This window comes from Calypte anna, chromosome 1 (assembly GCF_003957555.1).
Source record: "Calypte anna isolate BGI_N300 chromosome 1, bCalAnn1_v1.p, whole genome shotgun sequence".
NCBI lineage: Eukaryota > Metazoa > Chordata > Aves > Apodiformes > Trochilidae > Calypte > Calypte anna.
The window spans coordinates 19,833,504-19,855,403 of NC_044244.1; the positions used below are offsets into that span (position 1 = coordinate 19,833,504).

At 42.1% G+C, this 21,900-nt stretch overlaps 1 protein-coding gene across 3 annotated transcripts in view; it reads left to right on the forward strand.

Moving 5' to 3' along the window:
• The first annotated feature begins 1,253 nt into the window (after window positions 1–1,253).
• Window positions 1,254–21,900, forward strand: part of TRABD (TraB domain containing) — a 33,689-nt gene continuing 13,042 nt past the window's right edge. The window contains exons 1-5 of one of the 3 annotated variants that reach the window (XM_030469076.1): window positions 1,254–1,513; window positions 12,183–12,245; window positions 14,185–14,263; window positions 16,635–16,801; window positions 17,713–17,853. In XM_030469076.1, coding sequence (XP_030324936.1) covers window positions 12,222–12,245; window positions 14,185–14,263; window positions 16,635–16,801; window positions 17,713–17,853 — 411 coding nt within the window. In that variant the 5' untranslated portion in view covers window positions 1,254–1,513; window positions 12,183–12,221. The remainder of the gene's footprint in view (window positions 1,514–12,182; window positions 12,246–14,184; window positions 14,264–16,634; window positions 16,802–17,712; window positions 17,854–21,900) is intronic. The other 2 variants (XM_030469077.1, XM_030469078.1) reach the window with 2 other exon arrangements.

The following is a 21,900-nucleotide window of genomic DNA, read 5'->3' on the forward strand; positions in this document are numbered from 1 at the left end:
GGTCCAGTGCTATGGAAAGCCTGTGGCTGGGTAAGGTCAATGACTGGAAGAGGTGGGATTAGAAACAGATGCAGAAGCAGGCAGCTGCCAGTGGGGACCAGCTGCAACTGGAAACAGCAGTAACCAGAGAAGGGGTGTCCTCAGATGCCAAGAAAGCCAATCCCCGAAAGCAGTTACCAACTTACTCTTTTCCAGCACAATGTCCCATCTTTCTCAGTGGCTTTCACCCACATGTTGGGGGGGAAGAAAGTAAAAAAACAAACAAACAAACAAACAAAAAAGCAAGCCAACAAACAAAAAAAACACAAATTGACATCAAAGTCAATGTGCAGCACTGGGTTAAAATATCCAACATTTTCTTCCTTATATCTCAGACACTGGATGGACACTTTTTCTCAGAAGTGAAGGTCTGGATAGCTTAAACCCTTACCTGTATTTTGAACATTCAAGCATGAAATGCCTGCTCTGTGCACTTACAGCAAGTTGAAACTATGATTACACCGAATGGGAAGTGAAATTCCCAACTGTCTAACATGCCTGTACTTGATTTCTTCATACCATGCATTTCCAAAGCTCAGCCCAACCCCAAGCTAACCCAGGCTAGAGTATTCCTGTGAAATAAATTATTTAATAAAATAGCAGAAAATGTACCTTCAAATAAGTTCTTGTAAAACTGCATTTAGAAAATCAACATGTGCTCAGACTTAACAGGTGGTTTAGCCATACTGTCACTGAACTGCGAGCAATCAGAACCAGAGCAAGAGGAACAGAAAAAAGAGACAGAGGCTTTCAGAAAATTAATCAACGCTGGACACATCTTTCTTGAAAAAAAGTTTTCTTGTCTAATGAAATATTTGGCTGTTTCAGCCTAGTCATGTGAAGTACCATCAAACGCCGCTCGTGCTTAAACACGCCGTGCCACGTGGATTTTTCAGGTTTCGTGGCTGAAACATTAACCATTGTCCATCAGAAGAGAGAAAGTCCACCGGAAGAGAGAAACCAACCGGGTCATCAGCTGCCGGCAGCGCCGCACGCTCCCCGCTCCGCCGGCAGCATAACCCTTCCCTAGTCCCGGGCTCCCGCAGGGACAGCGGTAAACCCCAGTAGGCTCCTTCACTGGCACCGACAGGAACGGCCCCTAGGACGTGGCTCAGCCCCCCTGTCCCGCAGCACAGAGCGTCCACCGGGGGAGAGCTGCCACACCGGGACCAGGGAACAGGCGGCTCCGGCGGCTCCCGCGGCTGCCGGGCCCCGCGGCCCCTGCGCCCGCCGGCGCGCCCTGGGAGCTGTAGTCCGGTGCCGGCCCTGCCCCTGGCGAGCGCAGGAAGCTGAAGGGCCAAGGGACTACAAGGCCCAGGCTGCCCAGCGGCTCTAGCCCCGCCCCGCTGTATGAATGACTAATGCGGCGTGCGGTCCGGCCAGCGTGCCCCTGCTGCCGGAGCTCCGTGGTACTGCCGAACCTTCCTCTCGCAGCGCCCCAGCCAGCGGCGGGCCCCACAGCCGAGCACGGCAAGTAAGCGAGGCGAGGGGGCGGCCGCGGTGCCCGATTCCTGCCGGGGCCGGGTGGGCGGTGGCGGTGCCATGTTGGGGCCGCGGGCGGGCGTGAAGGGGAGCCGAGGGGGGGCGGGGGGTTGTCGCGTTTTTCTCGGTGCCCCGTGGGAGAGGGGACGGCTGTGACCAGCGCGGCCGCCTCCCCTCGCCGCCTGCCCCCTCGCATGCAGCTGGCCTTGCCCTTCCAGGTGCCTGGCCCGGAGGTACCGGCGGCAGCGCTCTGCTCGGGCGTCAAGGCGGCCGGAGCCAGGCGCTCCTCTCCCGGCGCTGTAAGCGTTCCCCGGGCCTTGTTCTCTTGGCTCGAGAGCGCTGCGGTCCGTGCCTCAGCGCCCGCGGGGAAGGGCGGCCGGGACCGGGGCTGCGCTGCCCCGCCGGTGACCCTGCGAGCGTCGGGGGCTGTGGGGCCCTCTCCGGGCGGGGGCGAGCTCCTCATCGGCTTCTCTGTCGCGTAAATCCCCATTGCGGAGGGAAAGGGGAGGCTCGGGAGGGCACTGCCCGTCCCCGCCCCGCCGGAGACCTGCAGGGAGGCCCGCCCTGCCGGCCAGCGAGCTGCAAGGAGGCACAGAACTTGGGGTAACGCATCCTTTGGGACCGCTTTTATGGTCCCAGCCCCGCGTGTGGCCGCAGTGGTGGCTGCACCTTTCCTTTCCCCTCGTTACAGCTCCAGGCTGGGGCTGGCAGCGCGGTGCCCCGAGCTGTTCTACTTTTTCTGGGTGTTTCGTGGTAACAACGTGGGATTTGTTTGTGGTTTCGGTTGTGACGGTGAGCTGGACAAGAGAGAAGCAAAGACTCGCGGTTTTTCCTCTCGCCTTTTTTTTTTTTTTTTTTTTTTTGTCTCTGACAGCTCTGATTTTTTCACACTGTCCGCATTGTCCATCACGTGCAGTTAACTGTGAAAACAGGTTTTTGAATTCACCTCTGAAAATGGTTCTAGTTAACCCAGGTATCGAAAATAACTCGTGCCCCAGGTATAGGCTGTGCATTTCTCCTGAGGAAAGTTCATGTGCCGGTGCTTCTGAGTGCTGGTATCCGTACAACGAGAGTGTTTATTTTTCCCTAGCTTTCAGGAAGAGTGAGAAGGTTTTTGTTTGGTAAAAAACCTTGTGGAAAGTTGCAACTGCTAAGTGGGTGCTCTTGGTTTGGAAAAGTAAGAGAATAAGCTTTTAAAAGTTAGATGCTTCTTTGCATGGTGTAGTGGTGCTAGTATTTTAGCAGGGGATAGACATTATGCAGTAGGGCTATCACATGCATACATTTATACACTTAATTATTCTAAGCTATTCTTAGTTTAATAATAGAAAATACTGAGTAATGGTTATGGCAGTGGCATTGATTTGTTTCATGCTATTCGTAGCTTTTAGTAGACTTTCAGGTTTCTGTAACTGGAGTTGCTGACTGTAAATTTATCATCCATCAGTGTCTATCATTCCTGTGTCTTAGCTGTAGACTCAGATATTGTTTAATTCGGTGCTAGGAAAGTTGTGTGTATTTTTCAGTACATTCATTCTTCCATATGGTAAATATGATGAAACATTGCTGCTGCTGCCACCAACACAGCTGTGAAATAAAACACAGTGGTATTTGGGTCTTGTTATTGGGAGAGTCAGCTGATTGCTTTTTTGTAAAAGAGTACTTCTCAGAAAGCATCTTCTTTTTACTTATTTGCTACTTGGGAAAAGTGAAGAAAGAGATTTGGGGCAATCTTGGAAAATGAAAAAATGAGAGCAGGCCAGAGATAAGTGTGCTCCAGATTTATTGGGAGTGGTGTGTAACTAAAGCTGTCTGAAGTGATACCACAGCATGTGCTTTGCCTGCCAGTGCTAGTAGGAAGGATTCTGCAGCACTACTGCTGCCAGGGAGAGTCCTTGCTGGTTAGCAGAACCAGTTGTCTGTCATAGATGATTTAGTACTAGATCCTGACAATAATTTTTCTCTGTAATGGTTGTTGCTAGATGGGTATTTGCAGCTAGGTTCCCAATGTGAATTGTTTCTGAGGTCAGACCTTCAATTATTGAAGGTTTTTGTAAATGGGCACTAAAGTCTGAGATGCTATGAGCATGTTAGTTAATACTGCTGTTCTTCATTTGAACTTACAAACTCAGCAAATGGGAGTGAACTTTTTTTCCTGCCTGTAAAATGACTTAGGGGCATAAACTTTAATGTTAACCACAATTTGCACTTGATGACAAGTTTTCTTCCTTTCCTCTTCTCTTTTCAAAAAGAAAAAGTAGGGCTGTTTCCTCCTTCTCCCTCCTTCTTCCCCCTCCTTTAGCTGACATGTTATTTAGTTTGGTTGAAATCACAGAGGAATGAGAGACTTAGCATCTCCAGTTAGATTCTTCCATATTGTCCTGACAATACCACATATTGGGCTGCAGAAGAGACTGCACGGGAGCTTCAGGAGTTCATGTTTTCCAGTGGTTAAGCCCTGCAGGCTGTCTGCAAAATTCTAGAGTGTACAGACAGTGCAACATTGCACACACGTGCCGAGAAGTTGGTGTCTCTGTGCAGGAAGGGTGTGCACACTTAGAGAGGGACCAGAAGCCAAGATGTCAGCAGAACAGAAACACGGTTGCTGATGAGGTTGAAAAAAGGTCTCCAGTCACCTGTGTGGTACAATTGGAGATCCTGATCTTATCTCGGTAGGTCACATATTTCATATTACAAAACTGGGAGCCCTGTCCTTCAGAAGGACAGTAAGACAGCTAGTTACAGGTAACTGGTAAAGGAGTCCTGTGTGTGAGGAACCAGGATGAGGAATTGCTGAGGGGCTTTTTAATTTCTTTGGAGGGCAGAAGATAGGAATGGAAATAGAGAGAACCTTTTGAGGGAAGATCTTTTTAGCGACTGAGCCTGTCAGGCACAGAGTGCTTTACATATGAAATGAGCAGTGCAACAGCTGGATGGAGTTGGGGGAGACTGCTCTCCTGGCTGGTGTGTGTGTCTGTAGTACTGAATGGTCAATGCTTACCTGGGGCTCCTGTGTCTGGAGTCCAGTCAGGCTGGAATTGCCTTCCTTTCCTGGGCTTTGTCTTTCTTGGGTCTGTCACGAAACCTGACCCTGTTTCTTCAGTTCCCTGTTACAGCAGAGCTGTGTGTCTCTGCTTGTTGCCAGCTTGTGGGCCTGTGTCATATAACAACATTTTCAGCTTTTGTCATCACCTAATGTTTTTGAGAAAGCATCTATCAGCTTGTTTCTGGCTGCTGTTTGGGGATTAGGATGGAAGGGGCAGGCAGAAGAACACTGGCAAATAATGTGTTTGTCAGCTGGGCAAAACCGTTTTGTTCTACAAAATTCCAATCTTACCATCATTAGGATTGCACTTTAAAAGTGTTCATAGGAAAATGAATGAAGGTGAGTGTCTGCCAGTGCTCCTGAGATCCAGCTTTTGCAAAACTCAGCAGAAGCTCTTGACATGTGGAATAAATGTGAATGTGGGAGTTTGACAATTTCTGCAACAGTTTTATGGACCACAGTCAGACATCTAAACTGCCAGTTAGTTGTCCATGGGAGAACTCTTCTGTCTCTGTAGCTGGCTGCTTGTAGGTAATGAACAGAGACTGGAAGCTTTGCTTCTTGTAGAACTCCAGAGAGACTTTGTGTGCAGCAGCTGTACTCTTTTCCTGTTGCTCTGCTTGGGAGTGCTTGCAGAGGGTTTCCCAGAGTCAGAACACTTGGTTCATAGTTTTGAATGGCTGGAGGGAGGGGATGTGCTGAGTGGATGTTTTACCTCAATTTGCTGATCTCGGGAGTGCCTAATAAAATTATCTTTGTTCCAAATCTTCCCTGGATTTACATGGTTCATATTGGAATAAAACAAAGTGTCTTGGGTACATGAGTAGGTTTAAGTCTGAGTTTCTCAGTGGCTGGCCAGGGTTGGACCATCTCACTTTACTCTTGCTGTCCCATGTTTCCAACTTCAGCAATTTCTTTACAGCCTCTAAAACCAGTAAGGATTTATTATTGTTTGTTCTCAATTCTGCTCTGCATTAGCATCCTGATTTATATCATACTTTCTGGTTGTCTAGCCATAGTCAATATAATAGCTATAATTTCTAAAAACACAGCATATATGTGAATGCTTTCTTGTCTTTTGCTGGTAAAGATACACATATTCTCAGTGCATCAGTGTTCCAAGCCAAGTATTTTCTTGTTCCAACACCTCCTGTCAAACAAAATTAATTTAGTTGCCAGTGACTTTTAGCTTCCAAAGTATGCAAATGGATGTTGGCTCCAGTTTACCTGAATTTAGGCTGCATACATCAGCACAGATCATGTTGCAGAAATATCTTGTTGTTTCTCAGAAGGTAAATACCTGTGTTTTGAAATTTATGAACTCTCGAGTCATGAGAAACTAGAGCCACAACCTGTCATCACAGAAATTCACATTGCAAGAACCAGTTGCTCAGTTAAGTTTCAAAGGTGTGGGTTGTGTCAGAGATACCTGCAAAATATAGAGAGCTGGTCACCTTGGTGATAGTTTTGAAACACATTCCAATTTCTGAATTTGTGGCTGTTGTATTAATTGGCAATGAGGTTTCAGCTGATGCATCCTTCTGAGTACAAGTACTCTTATCAACTGAAACACCATTTGGATTTGATGATTATAAACATCTGTAAGATTTCTGATCAAAAAGCCTCATCAGTCTTAAATACCCTGCTTCCATTGCAGAGGACAGTGCTGAGATACAAGTGGGTATCTGTTGATTTGATTTTGCTGCCTTGGTAGATTAAATGTCAAGCATGGAAAGTAGTTTGTTAGGTATTCCAGACATTCTGTACATTCTCACTGGAGAATGCCCACTTGCTCTATAGCTTGCTTTTGAGTCTCACTCAGTCCTCAGCCTACCTTTTGTCTTTACTACAGTGACTCCAGAGAAGAAGGATGAATGATGTTGACATGTTACTGTGAGGAGTTGCTGTCCCAGGGGAATGGGAGAGATCTTCTTCTAAAGGGCCAATGACTAAAACCAAAGGAAAATTCACATTGCAAAGTTGAAATCCTTGAAAGCTCCAGTGGTCTCCTAACTGCTTGTTTAGATACCAGAGGTCGGGCCTGTAGATGTATTTATGTATTTAGAAGTCTCAGTTCCTTATTTGTAGAATAGGGAAGTACATATAATACTATCTCAGGCTGCAGGACTAATACTCTGAGTAGTGAGAGAAGTGGATACCTTCTGCAATACTAGTGAATATTGTAACTGTCTAAAGCAGTAATACATCTTTTCGGATGGTGATGTTAATCATAAAAATTATTGGCTTTCCCTTTCAATAAAGGATGAAACAAATTGTGGTAGTTTTGTGGCTCCTAGTTTCTTACTAGTTGTTCTGACTTGTACAGTGTATAGAAAATACAGAGCAAGTTAAAGACTACAGATAGCATTTTTCCCCTCTTGGAATGTCAACTCACTGAGGAAAGCAAATGCTGCTTCTGTATTTCTGTATAGCTCAGAAGGAAGAACACAGTCAGTAATTTCTTATTTATTTCGTTAGTTATTTTTAAGAATAGCTGACTAGATTGTTTATAGGGAAGAGCATGAGTTTTTTTAAAAGCTTTTTTATTGATTCACTTGAATCACTGCAGAAAGCAAACAGACAAGACAATAAAGGAAGAATTTCATTCTTACTGCAGGAGGATACATTAATGAACTGCCTGTCCCTCTTTTGTGTTGTGCTTGAATTTTCCCACAGAACCACATAGTTAAAATGAAGTTAGACAGGGCATTTGTTCTTTAATGGTAACTTGTGTTTTAGCACCTCTAATTTGACTCGCTGCAACTCCAGACATGAGAGTGTTACCTTTTGTCTCTGAGTTAAGAGAGTTTCAGATGCTTAAATGTGCAGCTGAAGCTGAAACCCTTTGCTCAGCTAAGACTACCCAGTATGAAAAACAAGCTAATAGTTCACACAAAGAGGAAGCTCTGTTGGAGCTGTTTTACGTCAGGAAAGTTGGAGGACTGATGTGATGTGGCAAAGAAGGTCTTTCTCATTCTGCTTTTGTCAGCCACTGTGCAGGATAAGCAGTTCTAGAGAAGTTGCACTTCCCAGTGCATTCCTTTCTGAACTTGCTGTGTTGGGGGAAAGAGAACAATCCCCAAAACATAGGGGAAAATACAGCTCCTTTTCCACAGTGCTTGTCAGTGTGAATGCTTGCCCTGCGTGTGCTGTCAGGACAAGAACTTGAAAAGAAATAGGTGCCTGTCAGTAAGGTGAGTGCCTGTCAGTTAGGTGAGTGATGGCTTGAAGTTCTTTGGGTGGTCTCAAAAATCCCTTTATGGTTGCCTAGGTATCTTAAAAATTGGTAACTTGGCTTCGTGTGTGTGTATACATAGTACCTTGTCATCTAGTGAATGGGAAGCCCTCCAAAACTAGCAAAGGTAAAACAAGCTCAAGGATTCCACTTGCTGATGAAAAAGGTGATTGAATTTGGAATAAATTAATCAAGGAGTTCTTTAAAGAAAATTCCAGAGGCAACACTCTTGCTGGATCATAAGGAGCCAGGTCAGGCTCCTTGTTTCTCCTAGCTCCAGGAATTTTCTTGGTGGTAGTTTCAGCAGGAGTAATGAATCCCAAACTAAGAGTCTTCCAGCAAATGAGAGAACAGAATTACTTTCCAATCTCTGATCTGAAAGAAATGCATTGTCATATCTGAGCTTTTCAGTACGTGATTTATCTCATGAGGGCCTCATGCGATCCTTTGAAGTAGCTGGAGGAGAGGGATTTGATTGGTTTCACATGCTCTTGCCAAATCCCGTGTTAATTAGAATATGTTGAGGTTAGGAGATGTTGTGGTATAGGTATTATGGGACACAATAAATAAATGCCTGACAGCTGCTTTTGCCTGTGGCTTTACAACCAGGGGTTGAATTTTTTTCTGTTCCCTGACAGGTTCTGCCAACCTCCTTTTTCACATGCACACATACTGCACCCTGCAGTCTTCAGTTATCTTTTATTTCCTGGAGGAGGAGTGCTGTGTGCTGCACCTTTGAATGGTTCTGAGACTCTTACCTCCCTGCCAAGGCTGTTTAAAATTCACCTGTGCGTTAGCAAGCACAGGCAAATAAGCTCTGCCATGTTATCTTGTCTCATTTTCTTTAGGAAGCTGAATCGCTTCAAGAAGCTGCATGGTTGAAAAATCAAGCTCTTAAGAAATTTAGAAATGCTTGAAGTTACCCAGATGCTTGCCAGGATTGGATCTATATCAGCACCATTTTTCTCACTGTTTGGCACAGTGGTAGGAAATGTGTACAGTTCCTAATTAGTGTAACAGCAAGGTATGTTCAGTCATCTCTGAGGTTTTGGGATTAATGTTTCAAGTATTGTGAGGTGTGAATACAGAGACATACAGAAATGGTAATTTTTCCATGTGGGTGAGCTAGATAAGCCTGGAGTCCATCGTATTTGATTAGTTCCTCAAATATAGGTACTTTCTCCTATGTTGTTGATGAGGACACTGTCTAGCAACTGAGTAGCCAGCCTTGACTGTGTTCTGCTGTGTTTTGTGCCTGTCATCCCTCACTCTTAAGGAAGAGCTTGAACCTATTTTTCATGGCAATTTTTCAATTGATTTTTAGTCTGTTCTTCACAGCCAGTTGTAAGAGTTTTCCTAATGTCTGAATTTCTAGGCACATTCTAAGGGAAAAACAAACAAACAAAGAGTAATAATCTGGAAACAGGTCTTCTGCATGGAAAATTTTACCGTCAGTAGATCTTGAGCAGATCTCTGAGAACAAGCTCTCCTAGAAGAAAGTGGTCACAGACTCGTCTGACAATGCAGCTGCCCAGTTTTTCATCAGAACATCAAGGTGTTGTGCTGTGGGTTCCCTGCAGAGGCTGGTACCCTGCTATGGTGGACCTGGGATCCACACTGAGTGAACAGCTTTGCTTTTGCCAGGGGTTGTATAGGTCAGTTAAAGCAATACTAGTGAGCATGAATAAACTGCAGAGATGATCTCTTTCTCTCCAGCATTAGATGCATCATTTACCCAAGAGTGAGAATGGGATGAGGTTTTCTGAAAGGTCACTTGATGGAATAAATTCACTCAGTGCTTCTGTATAAAAGTCTATTCTTTAAGTGAAACTTGCAGTTTACTGTTTTAAGAGTGCTCCCTTAGATAAGAGACATTTTCAAGCCCAAATAGGATTTAGCTGAGCGTAGAACTTTCATTTGTATTTAGAGTCATAGAACCATAGGAATGGTTTGGGTTGGAAGGGACCATCTAGTTGCAACCCCCCTGCATGGGCAGGAACACCTTCCACCAGACCAGACCCCATCCAACCTGGCCTTGAACACTTCCAGGGAGGGGGCAGCCACAACTTCCCTGGGAAACCTATTCCAGTGTCTCACCTCCCTCACAGGAAAGAATTTTCTCCTAATGTCTAACTTAAATCACCCCTCTTCAAATTTTAAAACATTTTCTTGTCCTCCCACTACACACCCATGTAAAAAGCCCTACCCCAGCTTTCTTATAGGCCCCTTCAGATATTGGAAGGCTGCTATAAGGTCACCTCAGAGTCTCCTCTTCTCCAGGCTGACCAACCCCAGCTTCCTCAGCCTGGCTTCACAGGGGAAGTGCTCCAGCCCTCTGATCATTTTTGTGGCTCTCCTCTGGACATGTTCAAGGAGCTCCATGTCCTTCTTATGTTGGGGACTCCAGAACTGGACACAGTACTTCAGGTGGGGAATAGACTAGAGAGCCAGCTGATTCACTGGCAGAAAAGCAGTGTAGTATTTTGCACACAAGCCAACTGATATCCAAGCCCAGAGCTTGGGCTATATATCAGAGTATTAGGACACCCCTGACTGATGTCTTTGGACAAATATTTTCTCAGAAGGCCAAGTTGGTTTCAGCTTCCTATGCTCCCTTCAATTTTGCTCTCACAGTTGTTCCTGCAGCTTTTGGTCACCTGGGCTTAAGATGCCTTAGTAGGGTAGGAGAAAAAAGTTTGTGTTTTAACCTGAATCTGCTCTCTAATCTGGCTTACTGCATGAGTTAAAAAAAATATTAAAGTAGTCTGTCAGAAATAGGGAAGGGTAAAAAGAGGTGCTGGGTTCACTTGAGCCCACAATGCCACCAGACAACTCCAGCCAGGGTCTTGGGGCAGGGATTTCCCTCTGCTATGCTTCTTTAGAGCTGCCTTCAGCACATGTAAATTGTGCAAATGCTGAAGCAGAAAAAAGCAGTTCAGCTTTTCCTGCTGTTTCAGTTTCCTCTGACATCTGAGTTTCCTTGACTTGATTCCTTCTAATGGGGAAAGCACAGTCTTGGTTTTAAATTAATATGCGTTGTAGCAAAAAATAGTGGAGTACTTATGTTGCCTTTGCAGACTTCTCACATGTTATTGAATATAGAGCTTGTTACTGAAGCTCTTGAACTGTTTGCAATGTGTAGTTTTTGTTTCAGCAAGGTATTTTATCCTGTAGCTCAGGAGCTGTGTCTGTATCTTTTGTCAGCTTGGGGCACGGCTCTCTGGTTTAGTGGAGATTTTGCTCCAAAGAGCATGCAGAAGCCTGGCTGCTCCAGGCTTTCCTTACCCAGTCTGCAGCTGCCATCTCTGGATCACTGGCTGACCACCAGCAGTGGGCAACACGGAGATGTGAATTCCACCTGCATGCTTCACATTGCCCAGGCAAACCCTCATTTTATAGAAACAAAAGAGTAAACTCATGTATGATGAAACAGGTCAGAGGGAGGTAAACCAGAATGCTGTAGTGAGACAGCAGTGAGAATAAACAGACTGAGCACTAGTCACTCATTCAGTGTCTTGTGCAATCCACTTAGGGTATCATCAGAGTCAAATCCTATCACTCTGACAGCTTCTGGGAGAACTGTTGGATTTCAACAATATGTATGGAAGAAATAATCCTAAAACTAAATACACAGGAACCGTGCATTAAGGGTTTGAAAACCCAATTACTTTTTTTTTTTTTTTTTTTTTTCCACAAGCATGGTCTTACTGATGCTGTGACCCTGGCATATTTATAAATACACACATGGTAACATGATGCTGATCAGATATCAATGTGTATAGTGTTCTAGTTCAATATTAAGACCTTGAATGCTTTCTTATTCCTTGTAGCAATGAAGTCCTAGAAATACAGATGATTGCTAAAATTTGCCTAAAAACTGTCTTAATTTTGTTTGTAGAAGACAGAGCTACTGATGTAGTTGCTCAAGTTTTTTTTTGCTTTGCTGAAACCTTTTTGATTACTGTCCTATCTTCAATGATTTATGAGTGATCTGGAGGAAAAAGGCAATTTTGCAGAACCCAGGACCTCAAAAAAAGTAAATTCTGGGTTCTCATGAAATATCCATCCGTGTTTATCAAGATACTTTCAGTGTGTGTGAAAGTAGGACTATGCTCTGGAGTTAGAGCCAACCCAAGAACTGGGCTGAAATAGGCTAGTTTTGCCTTGCTTATGGAGGAGAGGGTTGTTGGGTGGTTTTTTAGCAGCACCAGAGTTGAAAAGGTGACACTGCATCTTCAGCTTGCTGCTTTTAATGCTTGAACTTTTATCAGAGCTTGTAGGAGACACCTCTGATTTTATCCCTTCCCCCCTTACAGTTCTTAAACAAATATTTTGGGTTATGCTGTTAATTTTTAATTTCATTATTTTTACTTCTTGCAGTTCTTGTGTGGTTCGTGAAAAAAAGCCTACACTGCAGGGATGCAAGAGGAGCAACAGCCTGAGGTAGGGCTTGGAGCTGAAGATTATTTTGCTCAGTAGAACTGTAGAAAAGGTCAAGTCTGTGAATCAGACAGGTTCTTCCACTCATCCTCAGGGAAAGGCTGCAAAGTCAGAGGGTCGAGACTACCAGCGTGAGACTTCATTTAAAACAGGGGGTGGGGCACTGAGTGCTGTTTTTTTGGCCACACTTTGGTGGTTCTTTTCAGGGTCCTTTTCTGTTTGATGGCAAAAGTTAAAAAGGATCTTTTATATTAATTTACTTGCAAATGAGGCATTGCAGAAAATAACCTAACGTGCTTAAATGAATGATCTCACTTGTACATAGGTTAAGTACCTCTCCAGACTAAACTGAGGTGCTTTTTTCTGTCCTTTTTGTTCCTTTTCTTCTTTCATTCCTGGTGTAACCAGACAAAACGTATTTCTGGTGTAATAGGTGAAGCTCAGGAATTTTTTTTTCCTAGGAAATACAAGAATGTCTGTTACTGTGTCCTTTTAGTCAGACTCTTGAAGTGGTGCTTAGTGCTTTTCCCACTGCAACATTGTAATGATGACAAAGGCAGAGTAAGTGACAGGATTAATTCCGTATTTTACAGATGGACACATTTTTTCAAAATATTTTTGTGACTACAGTTATGTATGCAAGCAGTAGAGTCAAGCCATATGTTGTGATCAAAAGCTGAGCTCCTGTCAAATTAATTTGTGAATGTAATTGTAATTTTCAGTGTAATTGCAGTTTGCACTTGTCAGTGAGTGGTCTTGTGCTTTGTAGTGAAAGGATGATACATTGCTGTGAATGTTTTAAACTTTGAACTGTAGAGCTGTTGTACTTTTTGGTCTTACTCTGTGAAATGCATGATAAATTTTGCCTTACCTCCAGTGGGACCAAGGTAAAACATCCAGATTTATTATCTGAAAATTAGTGTTTGGCATAATGGAGTGCAAGAAGAAATTAATCACTTTTGTTGAAAGCTCTTAACAACTGGATGTCCTTTGTACAGTCCTGTTTTAAATCTTACCAGGTTAAGTACAAAGTAAATAAACCAGTCATTCCAGCTAAAAAGCTGCCAGCCTTCAGTAGAGCTTGGCTGCCTGATTGCTGACTCTTTAATACTGCCTTTAACTTGGAAGGTATTTAAATGGTGATGATTCACATCCTATCCCTTAACTTTTTGACTTAATATTGTTCCAAAATTCCAAATTCTCCCAATAATCATCCTGATTCAACTTTGAATTAAGGTAGTTGCTTAAAGATCAGCTTTCCCTTATACTTAAGTCTCTTTTCTTTACTTACACACCCTGTCTTGAATGGCATATGCTGAATGACTGGGATTCTTTGAATTCTATACTTGCCTGTAGTTAAAAATACAAAAGGTTTTGTTAGCCAAAGACCTGCCTTGAATGCTTCTAGTTTTCAATTGTCTTATGATCCTTTAGAGAACAAAATTATATTATTTAATTACCTTATACTTATTCCAACACAATGAAATGTTTGAGTGGACTCTTCTAGAATGTGTGTATGTATTCTTGTGAGTCCTGATTGTCAGACTCCTGACAAGCTGATGCTTACTGGTAGTTGAGTCAAATACATCATCTTATAAATGACAATGGTATTACAATCATCAGTGGACATTTTGGTTTCCAACACAGAAAGTATTAGAGATAAATTTGTTCTTTTTATTCTAGAACCAGATTTTTTAAAAAATCTGTATTATCTTTTGAAATAGTCATGAAATAGGTTTTATGATGTTCTTTCTTGTACTCATCTGGCTAGGAGAAAAACAGCTGTAAAAACCACAGGGGGTTTGAACTGTTTATACTGCTTAAATTATTTACTCGCTTGAATATTATATGTAGGCTCTAATTGAGCAAACTCACAAGGGGAAAGATGGATTAAAACATTTCATTTTAATTCCCAGCCTCCTTTTGAATTTGTTTCATACAGGCTGCTGCAGATCCAATGTCCTCCTCCGATGCACCAGAAGATGGACCAAAGGAAACATCAAGTGTATCCCAGAATATCTGTATGTTTCTGGTTTGACTGGGGAAGGGGTGTCACGTTTTTCCTTACCTAATAAGGGTGTGCTGTTTGCACAAAAGGCAAATACAAATGAGGTCATATATGAGTTAATCTGTTCATGATTTGTAGAAGGGCCCAGCTACATAAACTAAACTTGGAAAGAGCAGTGACATACTGATTGTCAGTTTGCTTCTCCTTGCTTTCAAAGGAAAGTAGTGGGTTTTGATTTAATAGGATACTCAGCTGTTGTTTTAATGTCAGTCACTGCTCTCTGAGCCAGAGGTGGATAAGTATGTTTGCTTTGGCATTCTGGCATCTACTGTTATGTTACTGAATCAGTTGTCCCAAGTGGAATGCTTTGCCTGTGCCAGCACAGTAATATTTTGATATGAAGACAAACCCTTGCAGCATGTGGGAATAGAAGTGTTGCAGTCAAAACTGTCTTGTGAAGCTCAGGAAGAACATCAGTCCTTACCTTTTAGTGGTAGGGCTCAGACAATGACAGACATTTCTTTTCCTGAGAAGAGAAACAAAGGCTTTTCAGGATGTGCTTTGTTTATTGCTATATGGTTGTGGTGTTAATGAATTATTTTCAACAATGGGAACATTCAGATTGTGCTTTCTGGCAAATAAGAGACTCTAAACCACCATAGGGCAAATTAGTGGGTAACAGCAGGATTTCTATAATGCTGAAGTTGCTGAATAGTCCCTAGGGATTGCAGCTTTCAGAAATAACAGTCATGGGAGCAAACAGAGCTTTGACTAAAGTTATAGGAAAAGCATTCAGGCATAAAGAAGCAGATTAATTTTTTATGTTTCTTTTTTGTCCAGATATAGAAGTTGGTTTAATGAAAACTGTAGCTGTTTCTGAGCATGTTTTCTTTAAGTCGTAACAAATGGTCAATCATAACTGCACTGATATACCAGTTCTTCTTCACATGAAACATTATTCAGTCCAGTTCTGAATATGTGTATGAGGTGAAGGCTTGAAAAATTATTAGAAATCCCTTAAGGGTTACTTAGAAACCACTTTGAACTGGGGCAGTCTGACCCATAAATGTCTTTAGGACAGATGACTATTAAAGGAAAGTACCATGCACGCTTCCCCATTCCTTAGCTGTCCACTTCTGACCATTGTGGGAGGCAGGGTATTTGCTCAGGTAGATTTTGGTTGATCTACTGTGGATGTTTTTGCAATTATATGACTGAGAGTGCTACAAATGCAAGGGCTCTCCATCATCTTCCTTTTTCAGTCATATTTACCCCACCCCCCCTCCTTAGCATCACCATCTGTTTTGGCTGCTACAGGGTCTTAAATCAGACCATACTGACTGTAACATGCCCTGTTCTTGGGTATAAAGCATGAAGTAGTAGACTGCGAGAATGCAAACTAAGAAGGGTGTTAGAGGGTAGCTTTTGGCTTAGGTTTGGTTTTTTTAAATGTAAAATCTTGTAAGATAAATATTTGTGGGAAAGATCTAGGGCCAGAGCCACATAGTTTCATGAACTACGTTCATGAAATGAATGTATGGTAGGAGGCTGTAATTTATCTGCATTTTAGACATCCTGCCTGCAAACAGATTGATGGTGACTCATTCAAAGTTACTATATTTCCCATTGATGTAAAACTGAAGCTTCTGTATCTCAGTTGATGAAGCTTTCTGGCATTTAGCAAGGAACTGTGATGGAACTGATAGATCTTCATGTTTTCCATGGCAAACCTGACATAGACAAGCTGAACTCACATTTTACCATTTTGATCTTAAATAGTTGGTTGTTGAAACTAAGGAAGAATGATTGGTTTCCTGACCTGAATACGTAATCAGTTTTAATTTTCAGTTATATACTGATCCCTGGTGTGTTAATCACAGAAAAGGCTAAGACTGGTACAGTAGTTTTCCTACACGTGCCAATAGGTGCAGCTGACTTTACCAGCATATTCACACCATTATGCATGTGTTGCTATTGTTTATACAGATAAAATCCCAGAAGGGAATGCTCTTGTTCTGGAATTTAAGACATGCTTTTTTAAATTTTATTTTCCAATTTAGTGTATACATTTTCTAAGTATTCTTTGCTTCTCTGTCCACCTCACCTGCCACACAGCTTCTCTCTTTCCCTTACTGAACTGCATGGACAGCCTGTCCCAGTGTCCACAGGGTAGGAAACCTGGACTGAGACCCATGCTTGGAGGCAGCCTCTCCAGTGGTGGCACTCTCAATGATGTAGCCTCAGAACTGAATGTAAGATTACAGTGGTAAATCAACGGCCTTTTAGCTCTGCTCTGCTGTTTAGTGGCAACATTTTTGTTTTCTGTTTTACTTGCTTGCACTTTATAGTGATGTGTGCTTTTCTATTTTTATTTATCTTTATAGCTGACGCAGATGCATTTAAAATTCTTCTAGAGATGAAGATGAAGAAGAGGCAGAAAAAGCCTACTTTGCCAAGCACTGTGACTGAGCTTGGCACTGAGGATGGTTCTCAAGTTTATGTGGTTGGAACGGCCCATTTCAGTGACAGCAGCAAAAAGGATGTAGTAAAAGTGAGTACTTAGTGGGAGTCCTTCAGCAGCATGTTTGTAGTGATGTCAACTTAAGCAGTAAGTAGAATGAAGTCCATCTCTCTGACTTGGTTCTGAGCTAAAGCCTCCAGGTTCTGTTTTCTCTGGTTAGCTGTTGGAAGGCTGATAATTTTTGGATACTATACATTGCTTTTATATTTCAAATATTTTAATTTTTCCTTAAACAACAATTGCAGATACATTTGTGAGTGTTAAAAGCAGAAGTCTCATGGTACAGTAGAAGTTGCCATGATACCACACCACATCACACAGGCAGTGCATACTGTGGTTGCTGCACACTCATTGTGATGGGGATGTGCTGAGAAGATGCAAAGCCTAGAGCAGAAACTGCAGTTTAAAATTTCTCTGTGCCTGTGGTGTATAATACTGAGCTGTAAAACTGTGCTGCCCTAAACCTGGATTCCATTCTCAAGGTGCAAATAGGTGCAAGGTCTAGTGAAAGCAGTAACTGTTTCGTGCTGTACCTTATGCAAAGTCTGCAGTTTAGAGTGGCTTTATTCTGTGGGGGCCAGAAGGGGAGGAATTTTGTGCCAGAATCATTAAGCTTATTCTACCTCTGATTGCAAATTATCAGAGTATGGTAAAAGGGACTTAATGAATGTGAAAAGTTAAAATCAAGATTTCCATTCTCCCATTGCTCGGTGTTCTCCATCTTCCTATCCCAAAGCCTTCAGGAACTAAAGCATTTCACTGTAATCTTTCTAAATGTTTTTATCAATGTATAGCTTCTTGGTGAAGTCTATCTTCTAATTGAAAATGATTGGTTGGAATGTGCTTTTTATTAAGTTCTTTTTCTTGTGAAAGTGCTGACACTGGCTGCATTTCTGTTTAATCCTTCCTAAACTTGTGTAAATTAATTCATCTTTTTTCAGACAATACAAGAAGTGCAGCCTGATGTAGTTGTGGTGGAACTATGCCAATACAGAGTTTCTATGTTAAAGATGGATGAAAAGACATTATTAAAGGAAGCCAAAGAAATAAACCTGGAAAAACTTCAACAAGCTATAAAGCAGGTATGAATCCCGCAGAGAAAATTAAAGGTTTGTCTTATGAGCAATTTGTCAAGTTACATCAAAAAAACAGTGTTCCCACCAGGTGGGAACCTAATGCTATTCACCTAGGTAAGAGTGCCACTACAATGGCAAAGTTAGGTTTGGATTTTGTAGTTTTTTCAGAGAGATTATTGAGGGCTTCTGTTCAACAATGGAGTATTTTGCACAGTTGTTGACTTCAGCAGGAATCCTCCTGGGCTTACCAGTTGCTCTATTTGCAAGACGTAAGTTCAACTTTGTAACTCTAATGCTCTACTAATGTATTTGAACATCATTCCTGTAATCTGCATCTGTATTACAAGTATTTCAGGAGCACTTACTTCTGGTATTGTGTGTCCTGATCTGTGTAGCTGCATTCCTTCTTACAGTGTAGCTCTTTCTTTTTCATTCGCGTCCCCCTGTCTTTTGAGTAGTTTCTAATTAACAGTAGGCATTGGGATTTTTTTTTTCTAATCTGGGATAAAAAGTGTTGGGATTCTATTAAAATTATTACTCTGGCAGCTGGACACCATATAGAATGTATGTGCAAAACAAGTGGTTCCTGTATTTTTTCAGTTTCACCCATTCAACTTAAATATAAGTAATTTTAAGCTAGGCACAAAGTTGACTTAAAAATGACAAGATATTTGACTAGAATGGCAGTATGTGGCCAATAGTAAAAAGAGGCTCCAGTGCCCAGATGAATGAACAGATCCATGGATTGTTATTTTGACTGTGTGGCAATTATATCATGGAATTATTTTATTGATGTAATTGGGGAATTGGCAAGAGCACACACCTCATAAGAATATAACCTGCATCTACACAGAAGCACTTGAAGTGACTCAGGGCTGGTCTGCCTCTGTGTGTGTGCACAGTGTCTTGGTGCAGGCTTTTCTGACTCAATATTGAGTTAGGTAATAATGTGTCTTTCCTGTTTTCTTTATTTATGTCCTAGCAAAGGGAAGAACATTGCAAAACAATTGCATATTGCATGAATTACTGCATCCATCTGTTTATTTTAGGTAAGGTGGCTTACTCTGATGCATGTAGCCAAAATAATGCATGTTCACAGCAACCAGAGCAGCATAGCTGGAGTGGGGGTCCTCTGACCTAGTAGACAGACATAGGAGCCTTTTTTCAGTATCAAAAGTAAATGCAACAGGTTTTTTTTTCTGTTTCTCTGGTAAGAGCAAAAGGACAATGAAAACAAAATAATGGACTTTTTTTCTCTGTGATGTAAATTTGTGTTGGCAGCTTTGTAATTAGCACTTCATTCTAGGGCATGAAGGGGTCTTGTGTGCAAACAGTAAGAAAGAGACTATATTGATTCCAAAGGCAATTCTTCCTATTGTTACAGCTCAACCTTATTCTCCTTTGTCACCAGGGATAGTGCAAATAATAAAATTTGTATGTTGTGACTTTAAAACAATATATTTCTCCATTTGTAATCTCAAAAGAAAAAAAACCCCAAACCATGCCCTTCCTCCTTTGATTCAGTAGCAGCATGGGTTATATAGGGAAAACCAGGAAAAATAGTCCAGCTATCTCATGCTAAATTACAGTATGTTTATCTTCAGTGAAAATTAAACCAGCTGGTAAACCAGCTCTATCATGCTTCAATTCAAGTCATGGAAATGTGCGTTTTGGGCCCAAAAATTACACTGAAAGTCAAAACTGCTTGTAGTTTTCCCCCGAAGATCAAATTAGAAAAAGAAAACTGTGTCTTTTCAAAATCACTTGTGTAAATCTTAAGCAGTAAAGTTGTGTTTCATTGCTCTTATCTGAAGTTGGAAGCTGAGTAGTGAGTTAATATGTATAACTACTATTATCACGCTTGCAGAGGGTCACTGGTAGTCACAGCTTATCAAACAACTCTTGCAGGTTAAAAACAGCCTTCCTCAAGCCCCTCCTTGAATTTCAAAACCCTCACAGTTGTTTGCAGAGAACTATCAGTTAGCTTTCCATTAAGCAAAGCAACACAGTGCAAACTGGTACCTGGCTCCAATGCAGATTACCTGAAAGATGCACAGTAACAGTTGGCTTAAACCAAACTGGTAAGACAGGTTTTGTTTTATCTTCTCCCCTGGATTCCTGTTTCCACTTTTAACTCCTGTGACCATACCATGCCTGTGTGGCAGTCTGATCAGGGTTTGCTTTTTTAGCTGTATGTGTATGATTGCTGGTCCTGACCCAGGGGAGGAGATGTGAAACCTTATTCTGTGGCAGAGTAGAAAGTAAGCTGGTGACAGCAAAATCTTAGCTCAAAGTATTTTTTTTTAATCTATTGCTTTAGACTCAGGTTACCTCTGTTGGAATATATTGTAATTTTTTTTTTCAATGCTTCCACCAATTAAAAAGTTCAGCTCCAACCCTTTGTGTTTAGGTAACCTACAGGATTGTCCTATTAAATAAAATTGATATAATGTGAATTGGTAGATGGGAAGTACATCCATCTATGTTCTGCAGGCTGTTGTCACTTGCTACCTTCACTTCTCCTTTCAAGTCTGCCTGTTGTCCTTAGAGAACAGCAGACATCATAACCTCCAGCACACTTGGGGCAGTCAGAGAACCATCTCCAGGTGACAAGGCTGTGTTTGCACTGGGCTGTGTCCATAGGAATAAAGGTTTTTAAAAGAAATCCAGGGGACTAAAATACAAAGGGTTTGTGTCTGCCCACAGTTCTGCAGTTTGCGCTGAATCTGTGACTTGTTACTGAGTTGAAGAGCAGCCCCTCCTTAGGCTGGAAGCATTTCTGTGCTGAGTGGTGGAAGATGTGGCTGCTTCAGAAGCTCTCTGGTAGCTGCCAGAGGTAGCTGCACATCAGAACCTACAGTTGTATTTTGCCTGGGTATTCCTCTTTTCACTGCTTCCATGCTAGTCATATTGACCACCAGAGAACATCTTCCTCAGTATCCTTTCCCATCTCTTCTCATTTGGTATTTCTTTGCACATTTTCTAGTTCAAGTATTATTTTCAAGAAGGACTCTGCTAAGATTGTGCAGCACTGTATTGGTTTTTCTACTTTGTTCATTTCTTGGTAAACCCTTGACTCTTCTTACTTTCTGACTGCTAATGAACACTGGGATGCTAAAATTGGTATTTTGCTTATTTTGCTTTCTCTATCCCTACGTGCTTAAGTTTCCAGCTATTTGTGCACCGTTTTGCATTTGCTGCAGTTGCATCTAAACTGTGACATTGTTGCCAGCCATTCAGAGCCTAATGGTTTTTTGTGGTCCAGCTTTCCTTTATCAGACATTGAGTTATCTGGTATTGGTTATAAACTCTTACACTGTTTTGCTTCTGGTTTTTTTGCACATTGTGCTTTTTATCCTCACTTTTTGGTGACCCTCTGGTTGTTGCTACATATGGCTGCTCGTCACCTTTTATCTCATTGATGCTTAGTAAATATGGCAGGCACAGAGTTTCAGGCAGGTTAACAGCACAAGTGACTTGGACACACTTCAAAGATGCCTCTTTCTGTTAGCCAGCAAGAAGAGTCTTTCTGTCATAGTGTAAAAATTTAACTACAAATACATAGTCCTGAAGGGGAAATCAACCCAGCAAATAAACTCAAACTGCATTATCCTAGTTTTCTTTCTGAGCTTCTAGAAGCCCTTTTCTCCCAAGCTTTTGAACTGGATCTCAAGGATACTGAGACTCCTTTTCTCTCTGACCTCTTTGTTCTTTGTCTTTCACCAGCAGCCCAGCACCCTGTATTTATGTCATGTTTCCTAGTTGTAGCATGATAGAGCAAACAAACATCATACTTTAAAAACAGTACCTCTCTTTTGCCAGTTCTGGTTGCCATTCTCAGTGACCCTTGAGTCTATTTAACTGCAGAAGCTTCCCTGCAGCCTGTGGACAGGGCACAAGCATCAGATGTGGCACAGGGTGGGTCATTTCAGCACAGCCCTGGGAGTAAGGAGGGGAGTTCATGACCTTCCTTTGATAACTTCAAAGAGTTGTAAAAACTCCAGCTGTTCTATGTAACTTCCTCTTCAGATGTGTGAAGCTGGTGATACAGCA